The sequence below is a fragment of the Salmo salar genome, chromosome 06 (genome assembly GCF_965601325.2).
Source record: "Salmo salar chromosome 06, fSalSal1, whole genome shotgun sequence".
In the NCBI taxonomy this organism is placed as follows: domain Eukaryota; kingdom Metazoa; phylum Chordata; class Actinopteri; order Salmoniformes; family Salmonidae; genus Salmo; species Salmo salar.
In genome coordinates this window covers 44,169,315-44,194,305 of record NC_138296.1, presented here as the reverse complement: position 1 = coordinate 44,194,305, position 24,991 = coordinate 44,169,315, and the positions used below count along the sequence as shown (strand labels likewise).

At 46.6% G+C, this 24,991-nt stretch overlaps 1 protein-coding gene across 1 annotated transcript in view; it reads right to left on the bottom strand.

Annotated features, from left to right (window-relative positions):
- The window catches only part of LOC106607294 (inactive phospholipase C-like protein 2), a 94,691-nt gene that overhangs the window by 31,390 nt on the left and 38,310 nt on the right, over nucleotides 1–24,991 (bottom strand). The window contains exon 2 of the mRNA XM_014204112.3: nucleotides 1,431–3,920. Coding sequence (XP_014059587.1) covers nucleotides 1,431–3,920 — 2,490 coding nt within the window. The remainder of the gene's footprint in view (nucleotides 1–1,430; nucleotides 3,921–24,991) is intronic.

Here is a 24,991-nt window from a genome sequence, read left to right as displayed (position 1 = left end):
ATTGCCGTTCTCCTTTAAGTAAACTATCGTCTCAACCCTTGAGAAAACATATTTGCATGAACGCCATTCCTAACAAACTATTATTACAGAAATATTCGTTAAGAAAACATCCTTCTTCAGAAAAAAAAGAGAGCTATTGTCGAGTTGATGCAACTACAGTACTAAGCGATAGACGGAAACGGAGGATTCAAATCCTATGACTATGCAGCCTAAACTACAGCCAGTTTGAAATGATTTGAAATAGGCCTAAATCCCTCACATGAAACAATAAGTGCTCATCAGCTACTGTAGTAAAAAAGGAAATCCAATTAAGATAGATAGTAGAAATGGAGCTAACAAAGAATAGAGGGAAGACACAAATAGAGAAATGTATAATGAGTTTTATGAAGAGCTGTGGCAGTTGGTTTATTAAGGAACCAGGTCCATTCCGTTCCTCGGGCAAATCAAGTGTTGTTGATGGAGTTAAAAGCCCATAACCTACCTGGGATATAAAGCAATGTCAACAAACTATGAGCCAACGTCTGACCCAGATCAAGTTCAAAGTATCCAGAGAAATAGTCTATTCTCAAATCTGTCAGACAAGACAAGAGGCCTGCCAGTCTAAACCTGATAGCTGATGTACAAAGTATACAGTGCGTGTAAAGCCTCCTCACATCCCATCTTCATCATCACACAGACAGACAGTAGATCAGACAAGACAGAGAAAAGCTTTATTTTACATCCTTCAATCATGACAACAACAATTATAAGCTGTACTCGAACTGCCATCCTCTCCCGACAAACATCTGAAAATAAATTATTACGAAACATAAGTTGATGGCCACTTATAATCTCAGGGGTGGGGGTAGAGGGAGAAGGGGGGTCATAACAAACTATTATGAAACATGACTGGTTTGTCATTTATAATTTCTGTGGGGGGTTTATAAGGGTGCTCACAGAGCCTAACACAGACCATCATCCGCTTAATGATGAAGCTTTGCATAAGCCTTTTAATTGTCCAGCTTTACTGACATTCTCATTTATGGCTCCTGCCTTTTACATCATGTAAATACAACACAATTAGCAATGCTTCTCTATCCATCGGAGCGACAAACAGAGAACGAGCTGAGAGACCTCAACAACGTTTTGTTCCTATTCAGTGAGGTGCTAAGGGGTCACTTGTCTAGCTACTAATTGTGCTATACTATTTCTTCCCAGGCTCCCTCACTCCGAATTGGTGTCTCCTTCTATCACTTGTGGAATGATTGAACAGTTTTATCGTATTCCATTATGGAAATGCAGCCTAAGAGGCAATCACGACTGCTTAATATCTCCACACAACCTGATGCCATTTCCAGATGTAATGTATGCAAGGGAAAGTACCTGCCTTTAATGCTCCTTCATAATAATTTATACAAATTCGTACATAAAATGAATGTTAGGTACTTTACCTGGACGTTCTCCCGGAGGTCTGTGGCTTCCCTCAGAGGCTGGGTGGATGCTCTGAAGAGCTCGTCTACCACCTTGATACCGGTGGTCTTGCTTGAGGTGTACTCACGAGCCTTCTTGCCCTTCCTCACCGACAGGCCTCTCTTGTGGGCCTTGCCCCCTCCCCTTCTGTTGGTGATGGCCACATGTACGAACAGGGTGCAGTTGGGTAGGAACTCCCCCGTCAGCGACTGCAAGGGGACGTGCCTGTAGCCCGGCTGCAGACATTCAAAGGGGATTGTGTACTGGCCGATGAACTCGTCTCCGATGTAGTCGTCGTCCAGCACTACGAAGCGTAGCGCCGCCAGCTCCGGCAGGTTGATCTGGAACTCAAAGCTCTCGTCGAAGACGGGGTTGTCTCCGTTTTGAGAGACCGTCTTAGTCCTCTGCTCGGCGCAGTCGGCCGGGATGCCGTGGATCTCCGCATAGATGTAGGGTTCCACCACGTCTCCCTTTGCAGCGGAGCCTCTGGGCTTGGGCAGGTTCTGCCCGCTGATCACCTTGATGTGGAGAAGCTGGGCGGACACCCCTGGTAGGGATTCCCTGGCGTTGGCGCTGAAGTATGACACCTCCTCCCTCATGATGGCCGGCCGCAACACGTAGCCACAGTTCCCGTTCTGCCTGAACCATCCCAGGTTGAGGTCCATCATCAGGCCCGGGGTCTGGTAGTTCATGGCTACAATCTGGCAACCACACTTCCAGAAGTCCTGGGGGTTCATGTTACTGGCGTCGATCCGCATCGGAGTGGGGTACACCCTGGAGAGAAAGCGCTTGTTGTAGCACACAAAGTCCTCGGGGAACTCGTTGGCGAACCTGTTGGCGTCGACCTCATTGAAAGAGCACATCTCCCAGTATTTCTGATCCCTCTTGGAGATGTCAAAGTCCCTGAACTGCACTGACTTACAGAGGGACACCAGGTCCGACAGTTCCTTACACAGCCTCAGCCGTTTGCAGCCAAGGCCGTTGAGATGGTCCTTATCATCTGCCCCCACCCTCCTGGACATCTCCAGACCCTCCTCCTCATCAGTCACCTCCCCCTCTGACTCGGGGTAGTTTGGTGGCAGCCGCTTGCCCTTCAGCAGGATCTTACCCTTGAGTTCCTCTGGGGAAGGTAGGTAGTGGTCCTCTGAGCTGGGGGAATCCAAGTACAGCTTGTCTCCAAGGATCTTCTTCATGTGCTGGGCCATGACCCTCTGCTGGGGGATGCAGCAGTGTGTCACCAGGCAGAGGATGAGGGGGTACTCAGAGCTCTCAAATGCATACTGGTTTATAATATCCAAGACCTTGCAGAGGGCTAGCTGAGATGCCACCGAGCTCCCCACATAGACCACAGGTTCGTTGTCAGGGCCATCCCACACAATGACCTCCAGGCTGCGGCAGCCCATCTTCAGGGCCCGGATGTAGCTGCTGATGTCGGAGGATCCCCAGAAGTGGTCCTCGAGGAGGGAGGCGTTGTGCGAAGAGTTGATGTAGTAGTGGGAGAGCGGCTGGTTCATATCCTGACACACCCGCTTGTGCTGGGGGTCGAAAATGTGACACTCTGAGGAGAGGAGGTAGTGCGTGAAGCCATCAATGGAGAGGCTGGCCTTCTCCCGGCCCTCGGCGGACGGCTCGTACTTCTGGACGATGTCCCGGCACATGTCCTCCGTCACTCCCTCCATGCCCTGCTCCACCTCCACAAACAGCATCAGGTCCTTGCTGTCCAGGTACTCCTTGTTGCTGGAGAACTGCACCAGCAGGAAGAAGATCTCTGGCCTCGTGCACAGCTCACAGTAGGCCTCCACAAAGGTTTCCATGTCAATGTCCTCCCCATACTGGTCTTTGGCCTTCTGGAGCTCCTTGAACTTCAGCTCTATCCGGGACTCCTTCATGCCCGGATTGAGCCCCTTGATGATCTGGGTGGCCCTGAACAGGTCGATGTGGCCATTCCTCTCCATGTCAGCCAGCTCAAACACCGATCCGATCCAGGAGGTCCTCAGGCTGGCCTGGCTAGGCTCAACCACATCTACCGTGTGCCTCCCATAGGAGACCAAGTAGCGGAGGCCCATCACCCAGGTGCTGACCACATCAGCCGTGCTGGCCACCAGGTCCAGAGACTCATAGTTGTCCCCGTAGATGATGGAGAAGGCACACTCGTCTGGGAACTGGTCGGACAGGCCATTGCTACGCAGCACAGGGGTCTTCTTCCCCAGACGGACCTCCTTGATGCTCTTGATCTCCAACTTGGCTTTCTCTGAGTCCTTCTTGGAGGGCTCCCAGCGGAGCCAGTGCATGTCCGGGTCAAGGAGGAAGTAGCGGTTGTACATGCGCGAGTTGGAGCGCACCTTCTTCATCTCACAGCCCTCCATCATGAAGGCCATGCAGGCGGCTGTGCTGTTGATCTTACGGTCGTTGGGCATGGAGCTGAAGGAGACAGTCTTCTTCTGCCTCACCTGCCTCTGCTTGGAGCCATCCTGGAGAGAGTGAACGAGAGAGAGAGAGATCGAGAGAGCGCGTTAGCAACACATTGACTTTTCTCTTCCCAAACACATCCACATAAAACAGATTGATGAGACTGATATATAACTTTGATTACATAAGCCAGCAGAGTCAAAAACTAGGGAGACAGAGCAGAGCAGTCCTTTCATCGCAAGGAGAGTTTATACCTACGTGGATGGATGTGTACACTGTGGACACAAAATTTCAACACAGACTGTCCCTATGCTACTGGCAGGTAAAGATGGATCTGATTTACCTCCCTCTGGGCTGTGCTAAACCACACTGGTCCTGACAGCAGGCATTAATAACCAGTCATCAGAAGACCAGTTATGGAGGGCATTTGTGTTTTCACGCAGCCGCCCCCTTCCTTCCCCTGCTCACCCCTCACCAAGCCAAGCCCCCGGAGGCTTGGTGATTAGTGCCAGCACAGTGCCATGGACGCCCCATGCCGTGCCTGCTCTGACACCTGACCGCCGGAAGAAATAACAAAATCGATGCTATTTTTAACAGATTCATAACATTGTGCAACACAAAGACATTGGCCTTTGGGATGATAATCAGATGCATGTTTAAAATGTATATTTCCTTGTCTGATTATTCAGCTCCCAGTTTACATTGTGTAACTAACTGCGTGGTGAAGGCTCCCACGGTCTCTCCTCAAGACAAATGGTAATATAATGCAGGCCGTACGAGGACTGTTTCCGTTTAGAAGTGCAGCACTCAGTTTAATGATAGGGCAATGAGACAGCGGATACCATTTTGTTTTGGCTAATGTTTCAATAGTTTAATTCCTCAAACACTCCTAAGGGCCTTCAAAACAAATTTTCAAACTACAATAGAGCTGCAAAAGAGATTTTGTTATTTTTCTTATTGCACACTCACAGGACTCTACACATTCACTCACACACACTCCCATTGACACTCCAACACACACACACACACACACACACACACACGCAAAAATATCATATTGCAATTGACCAATACTTACTTACTTTCTCGTGTTCTTCTTATTCTTATTTTTATTTCTCGTGTGGTTTGTTCTACTTTACTTTATTTTATAGTACTACGGATATTGATTACTGCATTGTTAGAATAAGAGCTTGCAAGAAAGGAATTTCACTGTACTTGTGCACGTGACATTAAAACTTATCAGGAGGGGGAATGAATTAACTGTGTATATTCATTTCTTTTTTTAGAGGCAGACAACAGGCACTAGCAGAGCCTGTCTGCAATATTTGCAGAGCCCAGTGCACTTCTAATTAGTCTTATCTCCCTCAGTAACTCCTGGGCAGCTCTGGATCCTTACAGATTATATTATAAGACTGGGGAGACAGAGATAATGAGAGAGAGATAAACAGAGAGAAATAGAAAGACAGAGACAGGCAAAGAGGCTCCATACCTCCTGCCAAGAAATGGGGAAACTTTCATGGTAACTGGCTTTCAGACCTACCACTGTACAGTATAGTAGATATTGTCCCAATATCCCTGTTGGACCTGTGTACTAAGATGGAGTGAGATAACACACACACACACACACACACACACACACACACACACACACACACACACACACACACACACACACACACACACACAGGGAATAATGACATCTGTGACACTAACTATTCCAAATGTGTATGAATCTGTACATCTCCTTACTGAAAGATAAAGTGTAAATCGACTTGTAAGAGGTTTTCATGAAGGCAAATCAGACATAATGAGCTATCGGTTTGTCACTTGCCATCGACTTAACTGAGCTCCGAAATCTTTCATGACACTAAATGGAGGAAAGATACTCATTCTAGCTCACTCACGTTCTACTGTCTGTGAATCTGAACTTTTTGTGAATCCTCTCTATTTGAATAAGTCTAAACTCTGAGACTTTACTTTGTGTTTTTGGAGGGAATAAGGTAACAGGGTCATCCAGGAGTGTGTATGTATGCCCCTCCTCACCTCAGCAGATGCTTGTATAGACCTGATAAATCCCCCCCAGAGCAAAGCCATCCATCTTACACCTGACAGGCAGTAGCAGACGACGCCTGATGTGCCTGATGTGACGTCACGATTTCTCAGAAAAACAAGCACATCTCTGTGAAATGTCAACAGAGCACTGAGTGTAACGCAAGCTTTTAATTTTCAAAGCCTTTAACATTTAATTCAGCTTGTGTCATGTTCATTGTTTATTTTTGAGACCCACGGAAACAACTTTTCATATGGCCACCACAACATGTATAATTCTCAAAGCAGCACCACCTTGTCAACAGAGCTCAGTTCTTATTATGGGATGTATTAGGTTACAAAATCCGACTTCTTGGACATAATGTTAGTGATATGCTAGGGAAAGACCCCACTGAACAACTCAGAACATATTTGTCTTGGTAAAATACATTTTATAACATAAGGAAGTGGAATTTCACCAAAGCGCGTTTTCATCCACTCTGGGCAGAGTGGGCGGACACCTTATAAATCATTGAATTTCAACCTTTTGAAGTCAGAAGGTATTAGCCCTGGTTGAAAATAATTAAATGCCTAGTCCGTTATGGATTCTCAGCGCAGCATGTTAAAGCGTCTCAGTAACAGATGGAGTGTTGTGGACTTGAACACAGACCACCCAGATCAAAGGGTAAGCACAGCAGGCGTAAAAAACAAAACAGGCTCCAGTCAACAGCGAAAACAGGCCTTGGCTTTACCAGGGCACCCCACCACGGGGTTAGTGTCATGGGAGCCATAAACAATCTAAGGAAGGATAAATGCAGGTGTTTGTTTTTCGTTCCCCCTTTCCAATAAATTCTTGGTCATTTGCATACAGTTGTTGTGCGAAACAGTGGCAGGAATCATCGGAGTAAAACATGAACCACCTCCTAGACGGTCTGTTGGTTCAGCTGGAGGGAAGAGAAGCGCTACTTCACTCTCACTCAACAGACATCAGTGGTACAATAATAAAAAGAATCATAATAATTTGTCCTATTTCACACGTGTGTAATTGGAACTGTGTTTTTTTTGCATATCCCACTCCCCCTGACACACCCTTGGAGAGTGGGGTCACAGCCAGGGGTCAGCCATTATTGACTGTGACCCTGGAGAACATGAGGGTTAAGTGCCTTGCTCAAGGGCACATCAACAGATTTATTTTCACCTAGTCAGCTCGGGGATTCCAACCAGCAAGCGTTCGGTTACTGGCCCAACGCTGGCCCAACGCTAGGCTACTTGCCCCCAGCCTAACAGGGGATATAGAGGTGAAGGGGCTGTGTGAACCACTTCACAGAGGGAGTAAGATTGTGTCCCAAATCACACCCTATTCCCAAAATAGTGCTCTACTTTTGATAAGGGTCCAGTGTACTATATTGGGAATAGAGTGCCTTTGGGATGCAGTTCACAACATCATAGACCACCACACCACCACCCACCCTGCATGGGCTCCCCGTCCCCTCCATCTGCTCCCTTTCCTCCAATACACTCCCCTCTCTCCCCCTAGTGCCCACATCGATGACGCAGGGGGCAATAATTACGAGATCACATTTCACCCCCATCCTGGACTCTTAACCTCACCCTGGCTTCCAAGTCCCTCCCCATTTGGCTTCTTCACGGGACAAGAAAACTACAGACGGCGACTCAGAGAGTCTATTTTAGTCCCGTACCAAAAGGAGAACTGACACCTTGTCGTTTTCTTCTGTTTCAAGAGTCCACCAGACTGAGCTGCTTGGTGCACTGAGGATCTGTGTGTGCGTGAGGGAATCTCTCTCAGACAGAAAGCAGATAGAAGGAAGAGGAGGGAGGAGGAGGCGAAGTGTTGGACATGGGAGATTGTTTCCAGGTCTGCCTCCTTTTGGGAAGTGCTGTGAGCACTAAAAGGTCAAAGGGTGTAGGTAATCTTGTGTTTCATTAGCCGACCCTCCATGAAATTATAATTAGCTTGAGGGCTCAGCAGGACAAGCTGTTGCTCTCTGATCTCCCTCCATCACATTAAAGCAGGCACACAGAAGGTGTGTGTGTGTGGGATCTGTGTGTACATGCCTGGGTGTGGGTGTGTGGACTGCAACATTTGAATTGTCACACAGATACTGTTTTGCTGCGTTTTCATCTTGATTTAACATACATGAGCTGCATTGATTGCCAGAGATGGTTGGAGAACTTTGGGATTTGTTGTTCGATTGTTCAATTAAACCACAGCCCTTCACATGTTTTTCTCGGCCACTTCCGTTTAATCTTCAATTCCTGTTTCCTAGACCCATGCACAATGCACATACCAATAAACCCATCCATGCATCTCTCTCTCCCCCGCTCTGTCTGTTTCCCTCTCTCTGTCTCTCTCTCACCGTTTCCATTCTCCACATCCCCTCTCTCTGTTTACCCCTTCCCCTTCACCCCTTCGCTTCATGTTCTCACCCCTCCCTCCAGGCTGTTTCCTGGCAGAGATGTCAGTTAGTCCCATCCCCGTTCTGGTGGTCAGCTCAGCTGCAGGTTAACTTGGCCAAATCTCGCCTCCCTCACCTGTTGCTGCTGTTGCTGTTGCGACGGGGGTATTTTGGTAACCGTGTGTGAAGGCGGCTGAGCGGCCCCAGCGGGGTCGGGGTGGGTGGGGATGGGGGGTAGGGGGGTTTATGACTGGGCCTGATGGAGGGGTGACGCTGATGGGGACAGGCAGGCTGTGAGACAGGCCCCATCGTCCTGTGAAGGGCAGCGTCTCACCCGCTCTCCTCACATCAACCCTGTCTGTCTGTCACACGCTCGTCTGACTACCGCTAACCCTTAAACAGGTCCGACGTGGAGAACGCTCCTCACTTAACTTTGAAGACAATCAGTGTGACAAACCTTGTGAGGTCCACTGTAGCGGGTACAGGTTTGCTAGATCTGGTTGAAGATATTTCCTGTTTGACATAAAATGTCTACTTGATTGGCTGAAAGTCAAGTCAGTTTATAATAGCAATAAGGCACCTTGGGGGTTTGTCGTATATGGCCAATATACCATGGCTAAGGGCCATATACCACACCACCTCGGGCCTTATTGCTTAAATATCCCATTAACTGCATATTATGAACCTTATGATGGTGCCTACCTCCCATAGGGAAGACTTGGGAGGTTGCTGCAAGGTATATGTACTTCTTTATCCATCACTATGATCAGAATTCATTAGCTCCTCTCCAAATCGCCCATACCTTTCTGATGTGTTCCTACCCTCAGTCTATCATTCCCTCCCCCAGCCCGTATCGTTGTAGGAATGCAGCCCTATCAGGCCTGCCCTGGCCCTGCCTGCCCCTCCCCAGGGCCAGATGGGAGTCTGTGGAGGACCTCGGGGGTGGCCTGTCTGCCTGACCTCTCCCACTACAGCATGGCTACACAGGGCTGCTCGGAGAGAGAGGCAGTGGAGCTGCACACTGCTCTTACATACACAAACAAACAGCTCATCCACTCAAATAACACACATCTCTACACAGGATAGATAAGGCTGCTGCCACATGCCAATGCACAGGCCTTTAGAGTGTGAAAGCCAACAGTGTGCTGAATCCACAGCGTTGAATAGGACAGTGATGACTGCGTCCCCTTAGGGATGGTTATCTCTTCCTGTGGGACTTACTGCTCCATTCACAACGCCACTGCACCGGCAGGCCTGTCTGGGTTGCTTAGTAATAGAGCAAACGACTCTGCTAAAGTCCTTGTACTACATCCTCTGCAACAAGTAGAATGTCATGAAGAACTCCATGGAACTCTAGCTGGAGCCATGAATAACACACACCACAGGGCCGTGGGGGAAAGGGAAGAAAAGCGGAACAGAGGAGAGCGGATGACGTCATCGTTCTCTATCTCTCCAAACACACAGTGACTCATGGGGGATCAGAGCATGAAAGCCTACACACAGACACACACAATGGGACAAGCAGTCACGGCTCCGGCTACGCTACACAGTCCTGCATACATACAGTACATACAGGCAGAGGAGCCAGACAGCCATAAGCCTAGTGGATTTGACAGGGCAAAGCGGCCGGTGAGGTGAGCCCTGCAGCATGTCCCAGCACCGTGACAGGTCATTAGGGGTTAGACTCCACTGATCTGGTATTACCACACCATGCAGGCATTACCCAACCTCCCCTTTCCCTCATCACCATCACACACTGGGTGATACCTGAATCCAGCTACAGCCTACATCACTCACCTTTTACAAGGGCAAAACGCAACAGAGAGGCAGGAAAGATGTGGAAAGAGATTGGCGAAAGGAGAGCGAGAGAGGAAGAGAGAGATTCACACAGCCAGTGTCAACATTCTGGTATTTGTTTCGCTAATCTCTCACATGAAGGCAGTTTAGAGTCTCACATGGTGAGTTTGAATCTCACCCACTGTAACGTTCGTCGCCTGGTGACGAGGAAGCGGACCAGAACGCAGCTGGGAGCGAACACATGTTTATTCAAGACACTGGAATTAAACATGTACACAAAAATCAAGAAAAATGCAGATACGTTACGTGCTCAAACAAAGAGACAACACCCCACAAACAGCGTGGGGAAAACAGCAACTTAAATGTGATCCCAATCAGAGACAATTAGCGACAGCTGTCTCTGATTGGGAATCGACAGAACCCAACATAGAAATAACCCACCTAGAGCCTACACAAGGCTAAAACGTAAACCAAACACAAACCAATGAAAAATACCTAACATGACACACCCTGACCCAATATACCCGAGTTCACCTGGTCAGGGCGTGACAGAACCCCCCCCCCAATGGTGTGTACTCCCGGCGCACCAAACTTAAGTCTATTAGGAGGGGGGACCCGGGTGGGCGCCTCACCCTCGGTGGAGGCTCTGGCCCCGGGCGTGTTCTCTCCCCCGCCTTCACCTTAACCCTACCCCTCTGGCCCGGACTGGACCACTGTGGAGCGGCATGCTCAGGCTCCGGAGCGGAGCCGTCGACCGGAACAGGATTGGGGACACGCACCACTAACCTGGTGCGGGGAGCAGGGACGGGCCGGACAGGACTGGGGACACGCACCACTGACTTGGTGCGGGGAGCAGGGACGGGCCGGACAGGACTCGGGACACGCACCACTGACTTGGTGCGGGGAGCAGGGACGGGCCGGACAGGACTGGGGACACGCACCACTGACTTGGTGCGGGGAGCAGGAACGGGCCGGGCCGGACTGGGGACACGCACCACCAACCTGGTGCGGGGAACAGGGACGGGCCGGACAGGACTGGGGACACGCACCACCAACCTGGTGCGGGGAGCAGGGACGGGCCGGACAGGACTGGGGACACGCACCACTAACCTGGTGCGGGGAGCAGGAACGGGCCGGACAGGACTGGGGACACGCACCACTGACTTGGTGCGGGGAGCAGGGACGGGCCGGACAGGACTGGGGACACGCACCACTAACCTGGTGCGGGGAGCAGGGACGGGCCGGACAGGACTGGGGACACGCACTGGTGACCTGAAGCGTGGAACCGGTTTAGCCACTCGTCCTGGCTGGATGCCCATTCTAGCACGGCATGTGCTGGGCATGTCCACCGGACGCACCGGGCTGTGCGGGCGCACTGGCGACACAGCGCGCAACTCCGCATACCATGGCTCCTCCTCCAGATCTTCCCTCTGCAGGTCCTCAATCAACTGCCTCATCATCTTCGTCTCTTCCTCCGCCGTCATCCCCCACGAGAGCAGTGGCCTGGGCTCTTCCTCTGCCCTTCCGGACCACCCCATTAGCCCCCCCAAAAAAATTTCTTGGGGGTGTTTTCCGGGCCTCCTCGACCGCCGCCTGCGACTCCGTCTACCGGCTGGCTTTACCTCCTCGACCTGGGAATCCTTCCGCCAGGGTCCTTTCCCCGACATGATCTCCTCCCAGGTCCAGAACTCCTTCCCCTCGCGAGCCCATCTCTCGCGCTCCTTTTCCTCCCGCTGCTTGGTCCTGGTTCGGTGGGGTGTTCTGTAACGTTCGTCGCCTGGTGACGAGGAAGCGGACCAAAACGCAGCTGGGAGCGAACACATGTTTATTCAACACACTGGAATTAAACATGTACACAAAAATCAAGAAAAAATGCAGATACGTTACGTGCTCAAACAAAGAGACAACACCCCACAAACAGCGTGGGGAAAACAGCAACTTAAATGTGATCCCAATCAGAGACAATTAGCGACAGCTGTCTCTGATTGGGAATCGACAGAACCCAACATAGAAATAACCCACCTAGAGCCTACACAAGGCTAAAACGTAAACCAAACACAAACCAATGAAAAATACCTAACATGACACACCCTGACCCAATATACCCGAGTTCACCTGGTCAGGGCGTGACACCCACGCAGAAGTTGTTCATGAGAAAATCTGTCTTAACAGAATCTCAGCAAGCCAGTCAGAAGAAATCCCACTCGGTGAAGCCATCCAAACCCACAACTCAGCAGCACTGTTCCAGTTTTAACAGACATACACTACCGCTCAAAAGGTTGAGGTCACTTAGAAATGTCCTTGTTTTCCATGAAAACATACATGAAATGAGTTGCAAAATGAATAGTCAAGACGTTGACAAGGTTATACATAATGATTTTTAATTGAAATAATAATTGTGTCCTTCAATCTTTGCTTTCGTCAGAGAATCCTCCATTTGCAGCAATTACAACCTTGCAGACCTTTGGCATTCTAGTTGTCAATTTGTTGAGGTAATCTGAAGAGATTTCACCCCATGCTTCCTGAAGCACCTCCCACAATTGGGTTGGCTTGATGGGCACTTCTTAAGTACTGTACGGTCAAGCTGCTCTCACAACAGCACAATAGGGTTGAGATCTGGTGACTGTGCTGGCCACCCCATTATAAACAGAATACCAGCTGACTGCTTCTTCCCTAAATAGTTCTTGCATAGTTTGGAGCTGTGCTTTGGGTCATTGTCCTATTGTAGGAGGAAATTGGCTCCAATTAAGCGCCGTCCACAGGGTATGGCATGGCGTTGCAAAATGGAGTGATAGCCTTCCTTCTTCAAGATCCCTTTTACCCTGTAGAAATCTCCCACTTTACAATCACTAAAGCACCCCCAGACTAGAGGTCAACCGAATATGATTTTTCAACGCCGATGTGATACCGATTATTGGAGGACCAAAAAGAGCCACTACCGATTAATCGGACAATTAAAAAAAATATATATATATATATATATACACTGCTCAAAAAAATAAAGGGAACACTTAAACAACACAATGTAACTCCAAGTCAATCACACTTCTGTGAAATCAAACTGTCCATTTAGGAAGCAACACTGATTGACAATACATTTCACATGCTGTTGTGCAAATGGAATAGACAACAGGTGGAAATTATAGGCAATTAGCAAGACACCCCCAATAAAGGAGTGGTTCTGCAGGTGGGGACCACAGACCACTTCTCAGTTCCTATGCTTCCTGGCTGATGTTTTGGTCACTTTTGAATGCTGGCGGTGCTTTCACTCTAGTGGTAGCACGAGACGGAGTCTACAACCCACACAAGTGGCTCAGGTAGTGCAGCTCATCCAGGATGGCACATCAATGCGAGCTGTGGCAAGAAGGTTTGCTGTGTCTGTCAGCGTAGTGTCCAGAGCATGGAGGCGCTACCAGGAGACAGGCCAGTACATCAGGAGACGTGGAGGAGGCCGTAGGAGGGCAACAACCCAGCAGCAGGACCGCTACCTCCGCCTTTGTGCAAGGAGGAGCAGGAGAAGCACTGCCAGAGCCCTGCAAAATGACCTCCAGCAGGCCACAAATGTGCATGTGTCTGCTCAAACGGTCAGAAACAGACTCCATGAGGGTGGTATGAGGGCCCGACATCCACAGGTGGGGGTTGTGCTTACAGCCCAACACCGTGCAGGACGTTTGGCATTTGCCAGAGAACACCAAGATTGGCAAATTCGCCACTGGTGCCCTGTGCTCTTCACAGATGAAAGCAGGTTCACACTGAGCACGTGACAGACGTGACAGAGTCTGGAGACGCCGTGGAGAACGTTCTGCTGCCTGCAACATCCTCCAGCATGACTGGTTTGGTGGTGGGTCAGTCATGGTGTGGGGTGGCATTTCTTTGGGGGGCTGCACAGCCCTCCATGTGCTCGCCAGAGGTAGCCTGACTGCCATTAGGTACCGAGATGAGATCCTCAGACCCCTTGTGGGACCATATGCTGGTGCAGTTGGCCCTGGGTTCCTCCTAATGCAAGACAATGCTAGACCTCATGTGGCTGGAGTGTGTCAGCAGTTCCTGCAAGAGGAAGGCATTGATGCTATGGACTGGCCCGCCTGTTCCCCAGACCTGAATCCAATTGAGCACATCTGGGACATCATGTCTCGCTCCATCCACCAACGCCACGTTGCACCACAGACTGTCCACGAGTTGGCGGATGCTTTAGTCCAGGTCTGGGAGGAGATCGCTCAGGAGACCATCCGCCACCTCATCAGGAGCATGTCCAGGCGTTGTAGGGAGGTCATACAGGCACGTGGAGGCCACACACGCTACTGAGCCTCATTTTGACTTGTTTTAAGGACATTACATCAAAGTTGGATCAGCCTGTAGTGTGGTTTTCCACTTTAATTTTGAGTGTGACTCCAAATCCAGACCTCCATGGGTTGATAAATTGGATTTCCATTGATTATTTGTGTGATTTTGTTGTCAGCACATTCAACTATGTAAAGAAAAAAGTATTTAATAACATTATTTCTTTCATTCAGATCTAGGATGTGTTGTTTAAGTGTTCCCTTTATTTTTTTGAGCAGTATATATATATATATATATATATATATATATATATATATATATATATATATATATATATATATATATATTTGAAATAATGACAATTACAACAATACTGAATGAACAATGAACACATTTTAACTTAATATAATACATAAATAATATCTATTTAGTCTCAAATAAATAATGAAACATGCTCAATTTGGTTTAAATAATGCAAAACACAGTGTTGGAGAAGAAAGTAAAAGTGCAATATGTGCCATGTAAAAAGCTAACATTTAAATTCCTTGCTCAGAACATGTGTAAGCTGGTGGTTCAATATTCCCAGTTCTTCAATATTCCCAGTAAATAAAAATTAGGTTGCAGTTATTATAGGAATTATGACGCGTCGACTATTTCTCTCTATACCATTTGTATTTCATATACATTTGACTATTGGATGTTCTAACAGGCACTTTAGTATTGCCAGCCTAATCTCAGGAGTTGATAGGCTTGAAGTCATAAACAGCACTGTGATCAAGCATTGCTAAGAGCTGCTGGCAAACGCAGTAAAGTTTGTATGAATGCTTACGAGCCTGCTGCTGCCTACCACCACTCAGTCAGACTGTTCTATCAAATATCAAATCATAGAGTTAATTATAATATAATAAACACAGACATACGGGCCTTTGGTTATTAATATGGTCAAATCCGGAAACTATCATTTCGAAAACAAAACGTTTATTCTTTCAGTGAAATACGGAACCGTTCCGTATTTTATCAAACGGGTGGCAACCCTAAGTATAAATATTGCTGTTACATTGCACACCCTTCAATGTTATGTCATAATTTTGTAAAATTCTGGCAAATTATTTCGCAACGAGCCAGGCGGCCCAAACTGTTGCATATACCCTGACTCTGCGTGCAATGAACGCAGGAGAAGTGACACAATTTCCCTAGTTAATATTGCCTGCTAACATGAATTTCTTTTAACTAAATATGCAGGTTTTAAAATATAATTCTGTGTATTGATTTTAAGAAAGGCAAAAGATGTTTATGGTTAGGTACATTCGTGCAACGATTGTGCTTTTTTCACGAATGTGCTTTTGTTAAATCATCACCCGTTTGGCGAAGTAGGCTGTGATTCGATAATAAATTAACAGGCACCGCATTGATTATATGCAACGCAGGACAAGCTAGTTAAGCTAGTAATATCATCAACTATGTGTAGTTAACTAGTGATTATGTTAAGATTGATTGTTTTTTTATAAGATAAGTTTAATGCTAGCTAGCAACTTACCTTGGCTCCTTACTGCACTCGCGTAACAGGTGGTCAGCCTGCCACGCAGTTTCTTCGTGGAATGCAATATAATCGGCGTCCAAAAATGCAGATTACCGATTGTTATGAAAACCTGAAATCGGCCCGAATAATCGGCCATGCCGATTAATCGGTCAACCTCTACCCCAGTCCATCACATTGCCTCCACCATGGTTGACAGATGGCATCCAGTACTCCTCCAGCATCTTTTTATTTTTTCTGCATCTCACAAATGTTCTTCTTTTTGATCCGAACACCTCAAACTTAGATTTGTCTGTCCATAACACTTTTTTCCAATCTCCCTCTGTCCAGTGTCTGTGTTCTTTTGCCCATCTTAATCTTTTCATTTTATTGGCCAGTCTGAGACATGGCTTTTTCTTTGCAACTCTGCCTAGAAGGCCAGCATCCCGGAGTCGCCTCTTCACTGTTGACATTGAGACTGGGGTTTGCGGGTACTATTTAATGAAGCTGCCAGTTGAGGACTTGTGAGGTGTCTATTTCTCAAACTAGACACTAATGTACTTGTCCTCTTGCTCAATTGTGCACCGGGGCCTCACACCTCTTTCTATTCTGGTTAGAGCCAGTTTGCGCTGTTCTGTGAAGGGAGTAGTACACACTCGCATGGAATAGCCTTCATTTCTCAGAACAAGAATAGACCGACGAGTTTCTTTGTTTCTGGCCATTTTGAGCCTGTAATCGAACCCACAAATGCTGATGCTCCAGATAATCAACTAGTCTAAAGAAGGCCTTCCAGTTTTATTGCTTCTTTAATCAGAACAACAGTTTTCAGTTGTGATAACATAATTGCAAAAGGGTTTTCTAATGATCAATTAGCATTTTAAAATTATAAACTTGGATTGGAACACAGGAGTGATGGTTGCTGATAATGGGCCTCTGTACGCCTATGTAAATATTCCATTTTAAAAAATCTGCCGTTTCCAGCTGTCATGACGTTGGCCTGTGGGTAAGGTTTATGACCCCCCCCCCATAAATACCTTTCTCCCTTCCCCTCTCTGAATCTACTGAAGGACTTGAATAGCCTGTGTTAAATATAGAGAGTCTGGGAACATCAAACAAATGGGGAAAGGTACCACATATTTTGTTAATAAAACCAGTTGGAAATATGCTTGATAACGTAATGAGTATGGATTTCATTTCAGTTGTCATCTGAGACATTATGATTGATGACAGGACGACATAAACTGTACCTGAGAAAGTATACGCCCTCTAGTTATCAGAGTCACATGGAATTGTTATGCAATTGAAATGTTTGATATTGAAAATGTTTGTTAGGAGATGAAATGTAATTTTAGCTTCCAAATGAGAGAATTGGGTTTTCATAAGGAAAGTGCCCTGCTCGATCAGTGGCCCAACCCTGTGAAGAGACAGGGGTTATAAACGATGAAACACCTCCCTCCCCCTCTCCACTATATAAGCCTTTGACGAAAAGATAACGGTTGTTCCAGTACGGGAGGTCTGCAGCCTCTACGTTAGAAGGACACACATGTCAAGTACAGAACTAAGCCAACCACGGCGTGAGCTCTGGTATGAACTGGTATGAACTTTGAGCTTATTCACTACAGAAGTGATACTTCCTAGCCGCTGTAGACGTGGGCTAGGAAAGGACGGACGACGGATCCAGTCTAACAACCAGACGAAGATACCACCACGTATCCAATTGACCACCATTGACATTCTTCCGGCCAGGAAGATCTGTTGGCCAACCCGGCCAGCATCTACGACCAATCTACCGAAGCGCAGCTCAGAGTAAATATTTATTGCATTTTCCTTTTCCAAATGGGCGGTAATTTAGAATGCATAAGATAATGTATTTACGATAGCATAGCTGCTGTTTCTCTGTCCCTAAATCTTCCCACTCTTTCATTCAAGCCCAACCCTCTTTCCTTTGTGTAACCAGCCGTCATATCTGTTCCGTCTACCGGGACGTTTTCTGTATGACATCATTGTATTCTATGTATTTGTAATTCTGTGTGATTAGTTAGGTATTTAGTAAATAAATAATTAAACCCAATTTTGTATTGCTGATTCAACTTGTTAGCCAGGGTTCGTAAAGATAGCCATGAATTTACAACTTTCATTATGAGACTGAAAATAAGACAAGGGTTAATATTGACTGCTATCGATGTAAAATATTACAAAGTATTTTAAGAGTTTATTCGGAAGATAACAGCTCTATAAATGTTCTTCCGTGGTGCCCCGACTTTCTAGTTAATTACATTTACATGATTAGCTTAATCAGGTAATATTAATTACAGAGAAATCATTTTATAAGTTAGCATGTCATATCACTTAATCCGGCATAGCCAAAGACACGACACAGCTACAATAGTCATTTACAACATTAACAATGTCTACTCTGTATTTCTGATCAATTTTATGTTATTCTAATGGACAAAAAAATAGCTTTTCCTTCAAAAACAAGGACATTTCTAAGTGACCCCAAATTTTGGAATGCTAGTGTAGCTAGCTGCTAAATCCCACTCAGTAAGTAGTTCACTAATGCAGTGTGTGTGTGTGTGTGTGTGTGTGTGTGTGTGTGTGTGTGTGTGTGTGTGCCTACAGTATATTAAATGAGCTAATGCTACCCTGGTATGCTCTGAGTGTATTTGTATTTCTGTCTGAAGGTATGCGTGTGTGTGTGTGTGTGTGTGTGTGTGTGTGTGTGTGTGTGTGTGTGTGTGTGTGTGTGTGTGTGTGTGTGTGTGTGTGTGCAGGTGCGCTCTACTATGGATTTGCCCTGAAACCTAAAACGAATACAGTATGTGTTAACGCTCTTTCCATTTCTTCTCTAATAATGACTGGAAACTCTCTGGAGAACTTTCAACAAGCCTAACTGCACCAAACAATCCATTAATATCAGGGCCACAGAGAGGCTAGCTGGTCAATGGTATTGAACTCCCGTATACCAAAAGTAATAACAGGGGAGAGAGAATTATAGGCCGTTCTAAAGAAATCAGTTCCAGCACACTATGTAAAAGCTGTGTTTATTTTTACTGTCCGTCATGAAACCCTTCGATACATGTAACCTGCTGACAGTAAGGCCGTTGGTGGAGGCTGGAGGGTCGTTCATCATACCCCACCTTTCTGAATATGGGGAGGGAGGGAGGGAGGGAGGGAGGGAGGGGGGAGGGAGGGAGGGAGGGAGGGAGGAAGGGAGCAGCTCTCCTCTCCTGTATTTCATCTGTCTCATTTCCCTGTTGATTGCCTCTCCTCTACCTCTCTTCTCCCATTCTCTCCATCCAGCCCCATGCATCTCCGATGGGGCCAATTATCTAGTCCTTTACATTACTATTTCAGCCCTGTGACGGGTAGAGAAACTGAACGGGGGAGGGGCGTACGCCCTCTGAGGGTGACACTTACGGAGGAGGGAAGATGGAGGTGGGTGTAAGATGGGGTTGGAGGGTGGTAAAGATAGAGGGGTTGACATGGGGAGGGGGTCGTTTCCTGTCTCATCTCTCGGAGGTTAGAGAATGTTCTTTGAACCATAATGTTTTAAATCACACCTCCTAGATGTTCTAAGAAACATGGTATCTCCGTGGATTAGGTTAGATAAGTGTTCCTGTCGCCTGCGCAGCTATGTCTCACATTGTCATATTGTCTCTCTCTGTTGAATCACATTCTTAATACTTAGAAGGTACATTTTCTCTTAAGATTTTTCCCACTGTGTGTGTGTGGTTTGGTTTTATTATCCTTGTAGGGACCAGAAGTCCTCACAAGGATAGTAAAACAAGGAAAAGTTGAACAAGTGGGGACATTTTGCCAGTCCCCACAACAAAAAAGTCTATTTTAGGCATAGTGGTTAGGTTTAGGGTTACAATTAGGGTTAGGGTAGGATTAGAGTCAGGGGTTAGGTTTAGGGTTACAATTAGGGTTAGGGTAGGATTAGAGTTAGAGGTTAGGTTCAGGGTTACAATTAGGGTTAGGGTAGGATTAGAGTTAGAGGTTAGGTTTAGGGTTACAATTAGGGTTATGGTAGGATTAGAGTCAGGGGTTAGGTTAAGGGTTACAATTAGGGTTAGGGTAGGATTAGAGTTAGGGGTTAGGTTCAGGGTTACAATTAGGGTCAGGGTAGGATTAGAGTTAGAGGTTAGGTTTAGGGTTACAATTAGGGTTAGGGTAGAATTAGAGTTAGAGGTTAGGTTTAGGGTTACAATTAGGGTTAGGGTAGGATTAGAGTTAGGGGTTAGGTTTAGGGTTACAATTAGGGTTAGGGTAGGATTAGAGTTCGGGGTTAGGTTTAGGGTTACAATTAGGGTTAGGGTAGGATTAGAGTTAGGGGTTAGGTTCAGGGTTAGGGTAGGATTAGAGTTCGGGGTTAGGTTCAGGGTTAGGGTAGGATTAGAGTTCGGGGTTAGGTTTAGGGTCAGGGTAGGATTAGCGTTGGGGGTTAGGTTTAGGGTTAGGGTAGGATTAGAGTTCGGGGTTAGGTTTAGGGTCAGGGTAGGTTTAGAGTTCGGGGTTAGGTTCAGGGTTAGGGTAGGATTAGAGTTCGGGGTTAGGTTTAGTGTTAGGGTAGGATTAGATTTCGGGGTTAGGTTTAGGGTCAGGGTAGGTTTAGAGTTCGGGGTTAGGTTTAGGGTTAGGGTAGGATTAGAGTTCGGGGTTAGGTTTAGGGTCAGGGTAGGTTTAGAGTTCGGGGTTAGGTTCAGGGTTAGGGTAGGATTAGAGTTCGGGGTTAGGTTTAGGATTAGGAGTTATGTGTATGACCTCTTGCACTATACCACTGTATGATCTGCCTTGATATGAGCATTTTCTGAAGCTCACTGAATCTGCTCATCTTTGGTATCTGCCATCTCAGATCCACCATGTCCCATCACCTCTGAATATCCCTCCTTCGCTGATCACAACAACACCACTGCTCCTGTGTGTGCCATTACACTGTATTGGTGATTGGTGGACCAGTGGATCAATGGAGATATTTCCAAGTCAACATGTTTCGTTCATTTAAAAAATGTAATAATAACATAAAAGCCTTCCAGTCATATTCCAGTCATGTTTGTCATTGTCACATTTGCCTACAGTGTGATGTTCGATTAGGTTTTACATGAATGGTTGTTTACCCAGTTCCATACTGATGACTTCTGATGAAGGAGGTGTAATTGTTGACACTGGTGCGTTGACACATGGGTCTCTCCAAACCCCTTACCGATATCTGCCGCGCTAGCTAGTCACTGAGCCGCAATAAAGACATTAGATTGATGCTGCAGAAACAATTAAGGCTGGGCTAGTGGTGTGTGCTGGCATCGTTGGCATGTCCCCACGGGAAATTATTCGTCACTGCCTGAATACCAACTAACAGAGGCAGATGTTCTTAACCAACTCACAATGAATCGCATTTGAGAAAGAGGGAGAAAGAGAGAGCGAGAGAGAGAAAGAGAGGTAAAGGAATGTGTGTGAGTGTGAGTGAGGATAGCCTACTGTAGACAGGACTTCCATACTTCCTCCTCTCTGTGTTTATTGTAGTCATTCTAGATTTACAGGAACATTACTGCTACTCACCTTTTTTATCTTTTTTTTTTACAAACTTATGATAAAGAATGTTGTAGCTCCTAGGTCACATGACGGAATATCAAGACTGCTGTTCCCTAAAGGCCTCAAACCTAATTTAAACACAGCAGCAATAGTTTACGACTCGACCAGGCCTATACCTCCATGATCAGAACAAACAACACACATATAGCCTGTAGCTGTGTGGTAAATGTTACGGAGAGAGCAAGAGTGAGCGTCAGCTTGGTTTATCACAGACAGAGGGAACAGATGAATGGAGAGTAGTGTGATTAAGAGGAAATATCATGCTGCCAGTCCTTCGTCACGTATCTCCACGGCATTTAGTCCCACCTTGGAGATCAGGCTTTCATGTGATATGACAGACAGCCAGCAGATCAAAGACACACAGAGAGAACGGGAGAGAGAGGGGGGAGAGGGAGAGGAAGACAGAAAGAAAACAGAGGACATAGGGACACAGATTCTATCAATGCAATCAAATACAGATGAACTGGTTCCCCCAGCTACCCAGCCCTGAAACTTCAACCGGTGTTGGAGTGTGAGACTGTGAGGTGCAGCAGTCAGCATATGAAGCTTCTCTGGCTATAAATAAATGCATTATGGGACAGAGAGAGAGGCCGGTACGTTTTCCTAGTTGGCCTCTCCTCTCTTCAGCGCCCTGAATACCTCAACCCATCGCCGCGGCGACTGTGGTAACCTTGACTGCAGTCTGCAATGCAGCTGAAGGGGGAAGACAGGTTCTCCTTCCTTGTTTGATTGTCACCTGAGAGTTGTACAGCTGCTGCAGTGTACCTCCACTCCAAGGCAGGAGGGGAATCCTGTACTGTTCACACGCAGACACACACACGCACACACACACACACACACACGCACACACACAGACACACACACACACACACACACAATCTAGTTTCTCCAACATCTCGTTTTTCGAGGTCATCATTGATATCCTGAATCCATGCATACAATTACTACAATATGACACACACTCAATTCAGTCCGGCAATCTATTCTAGATCTCCTCATGCATACATACACTACCGTTCAAAAGTTTGGGGCCACTTAGAAATGTCCTTGTTTTTGAAAGAAAAGCACATTTTTTGGTCCATTAAAATAACATCAAATTGATCAGAAATACAGTGTAGACACTGTTAATGTTGTAAATGATTATTGAAGCTGGAAACAACTGATTTTTTATGGAATATTTATATAGGCGTACAGAGGCCCGTTATCACCCACCATCACTCCTGTGTTCGAATGGCACGTTGTGTTAGCTAATCCAAGTTTATCCTTAAAAAATGCTAATTGTTCATTAGAAAACCATTTTGCAATTATGTTAGCACAGCTGAAAACTGTTGTTCTGATTAAAGAAGCAATAAAACGGGCCTTCTTTAGACTAGTTGAGTATCTGGAGCATCAGCATTTGTGGGTTCGATTACAGGCTCAAAATGACCATAAACAAAGAATTTCTTCTGAAACTCATCAGTCTATTCTTGTTCTGAGAAATGATGGCTATTCCATGCAAGAAATTGCCAAGGAACTGAAGATCTCATACAACGCTGTGTACTAATCCCTTCACAGAACAGCGCAAACTGGCTATAACCAGAATAGAAAGAGGAGTGGGAGGCCCCGGTGCACAGCTGAACAAGAAGTACATTAGAGTGTCTAGTTTGAGAAACAGACGCCTCACAAGTCCTCAACTGGCAGCTTCATTAAATAGTACCCGCAAAACACCAGTCTCAACGTCAACAGTGAAGAGGCGACTCCGAGATGCTGGCCTTCTAGTTTTATTGCTTATTTAATTAGCACAACAGTTTTCAATTGTGATAACATAATTACAAAAGGGTTTTCTAATGATCAGTTAGCCTTTTAAAATGATAAACTTGGATTAGCTAACACAACGTGCCATTGGAACACAGGAGTGATGGTTGCTGATAATGGGCTTCTGTACGCCTACGTAGATATTCCATTAAAAAAATCTTCCATTTCCAGCTACAATAGTCATTTACAACATTAACAATGTCTACACTGTATTTCTGATCAATTTGATGTTATTTTAATGGACAAAAAAAATGGGCTTTCCTTTCAAAAACATTTCTAAGTGACCCCAAACTTTTGAACGGTATTGTACATGCATTCATAAACACACACCAGGCAGCAAACATGGACACACACACACACTGTCAGAGGGAGGGGGGTTTAATTGGCTGCTGTTCAGTAGAGCTCAGTCACCTGAGTAGGAGTTGAGGAGAGAGTGGTAGAAGGCCAGGCAGATTACTTCACAACGAGCCATAAGTTCTTGTAAAAAAATCTAAATCTTTCTCTCTCTCTCTGTATTTGGCTAAATAAAAATATGTCTCAGAGGGCTTTTGGTGAATGATGCGTTTTCTCTCTGACACATTCCACGCCCGCGAAGCGCGTGCCCGTGAAGCCCACTCAACTCTATAAATAATCCCCAGCAGCCTGCTCCTCTCCTGGGCTCCTTCTGTCTCCGTCTCCCTGAGAGGCCTGGAGATCCAGCAGCCCTTCGCTATCATTGTTCCTGCCTTCTCCAGAGAGAAGAACTCACCCCAGATTCACTATCCAGGCAGGCAACATTTCTCTCTCTCTCTCTCTCTCTCTCTCTCTCTCTCTCTCTCTCTCTCTCTCTCTCTCTCTCTCTCTCTCCTACAGTGCAGGTACATCTTAATGGGTTATGGCTGACTTGGAGTGCCAGAGAGGAACTTGTAATAACATAGCATTACAAACCCGGTCTGTGTTCAGAACAGGGAACGGGGAACAGGAAACGGGGAACAGGAAACTGGGAGGGGAGGTAGATACTGTGGCTGTCTCATTGGCTCTAGTTAACCAACATCACCTGTTAACTCTTTTTATCTTCCATAATTAGAACAGCCTCTCCTTCATTGAAGTGAGATAATTCTGTCTTGATGAATCATATTAGCTTTGATACGATTTACAACTTCATTGCACAGTACCTGTGAAGGAGACAAATGTAGGCCATGGTTGAGCAGGAGGCTGGAGGACTCAAGGTGATGGGGGGGCTGCAGCCTGCCCAGGAAGGGATCGACTGCAGAGGGGAGGGAGGAGGGATGTCAGGGTCAGGTCTACTGATGGATGGAGAGGAGACAGAGTGGAGCCAGCTATCCACCCATAGGGCCAGCCAGGGGGAACGCAGGGAAAGCGTGAGGGAGCGGACCCTATTTTTAGAGCTGCCACAGCATGTTCTTAAAACCACCCATCTGGCATCTCTTCGTCTTCTCTTGAGGTCAGGATTCCCTCCGAGACTTCTGGACAGAGAGCGGGAGTGGGGGGGAGATGAAAGCAGAGAAGCCGGGAAAAGCTTTAAGAGCACAAGCTGACACCTCTACCCCCATGTCACCTGACCCACTTTCACTGCATGGCAACCTGATTCCCCTGGTATGTAAGGACACAAAGCAGTGGATTGTGGGACTGGTAGGAGGCTGAGACTGAGGCTAGGGTTGAGGCTGGGGCTGAGGTCAGGTGAGGGCAGCCTTGTGGCCTGTGCGTG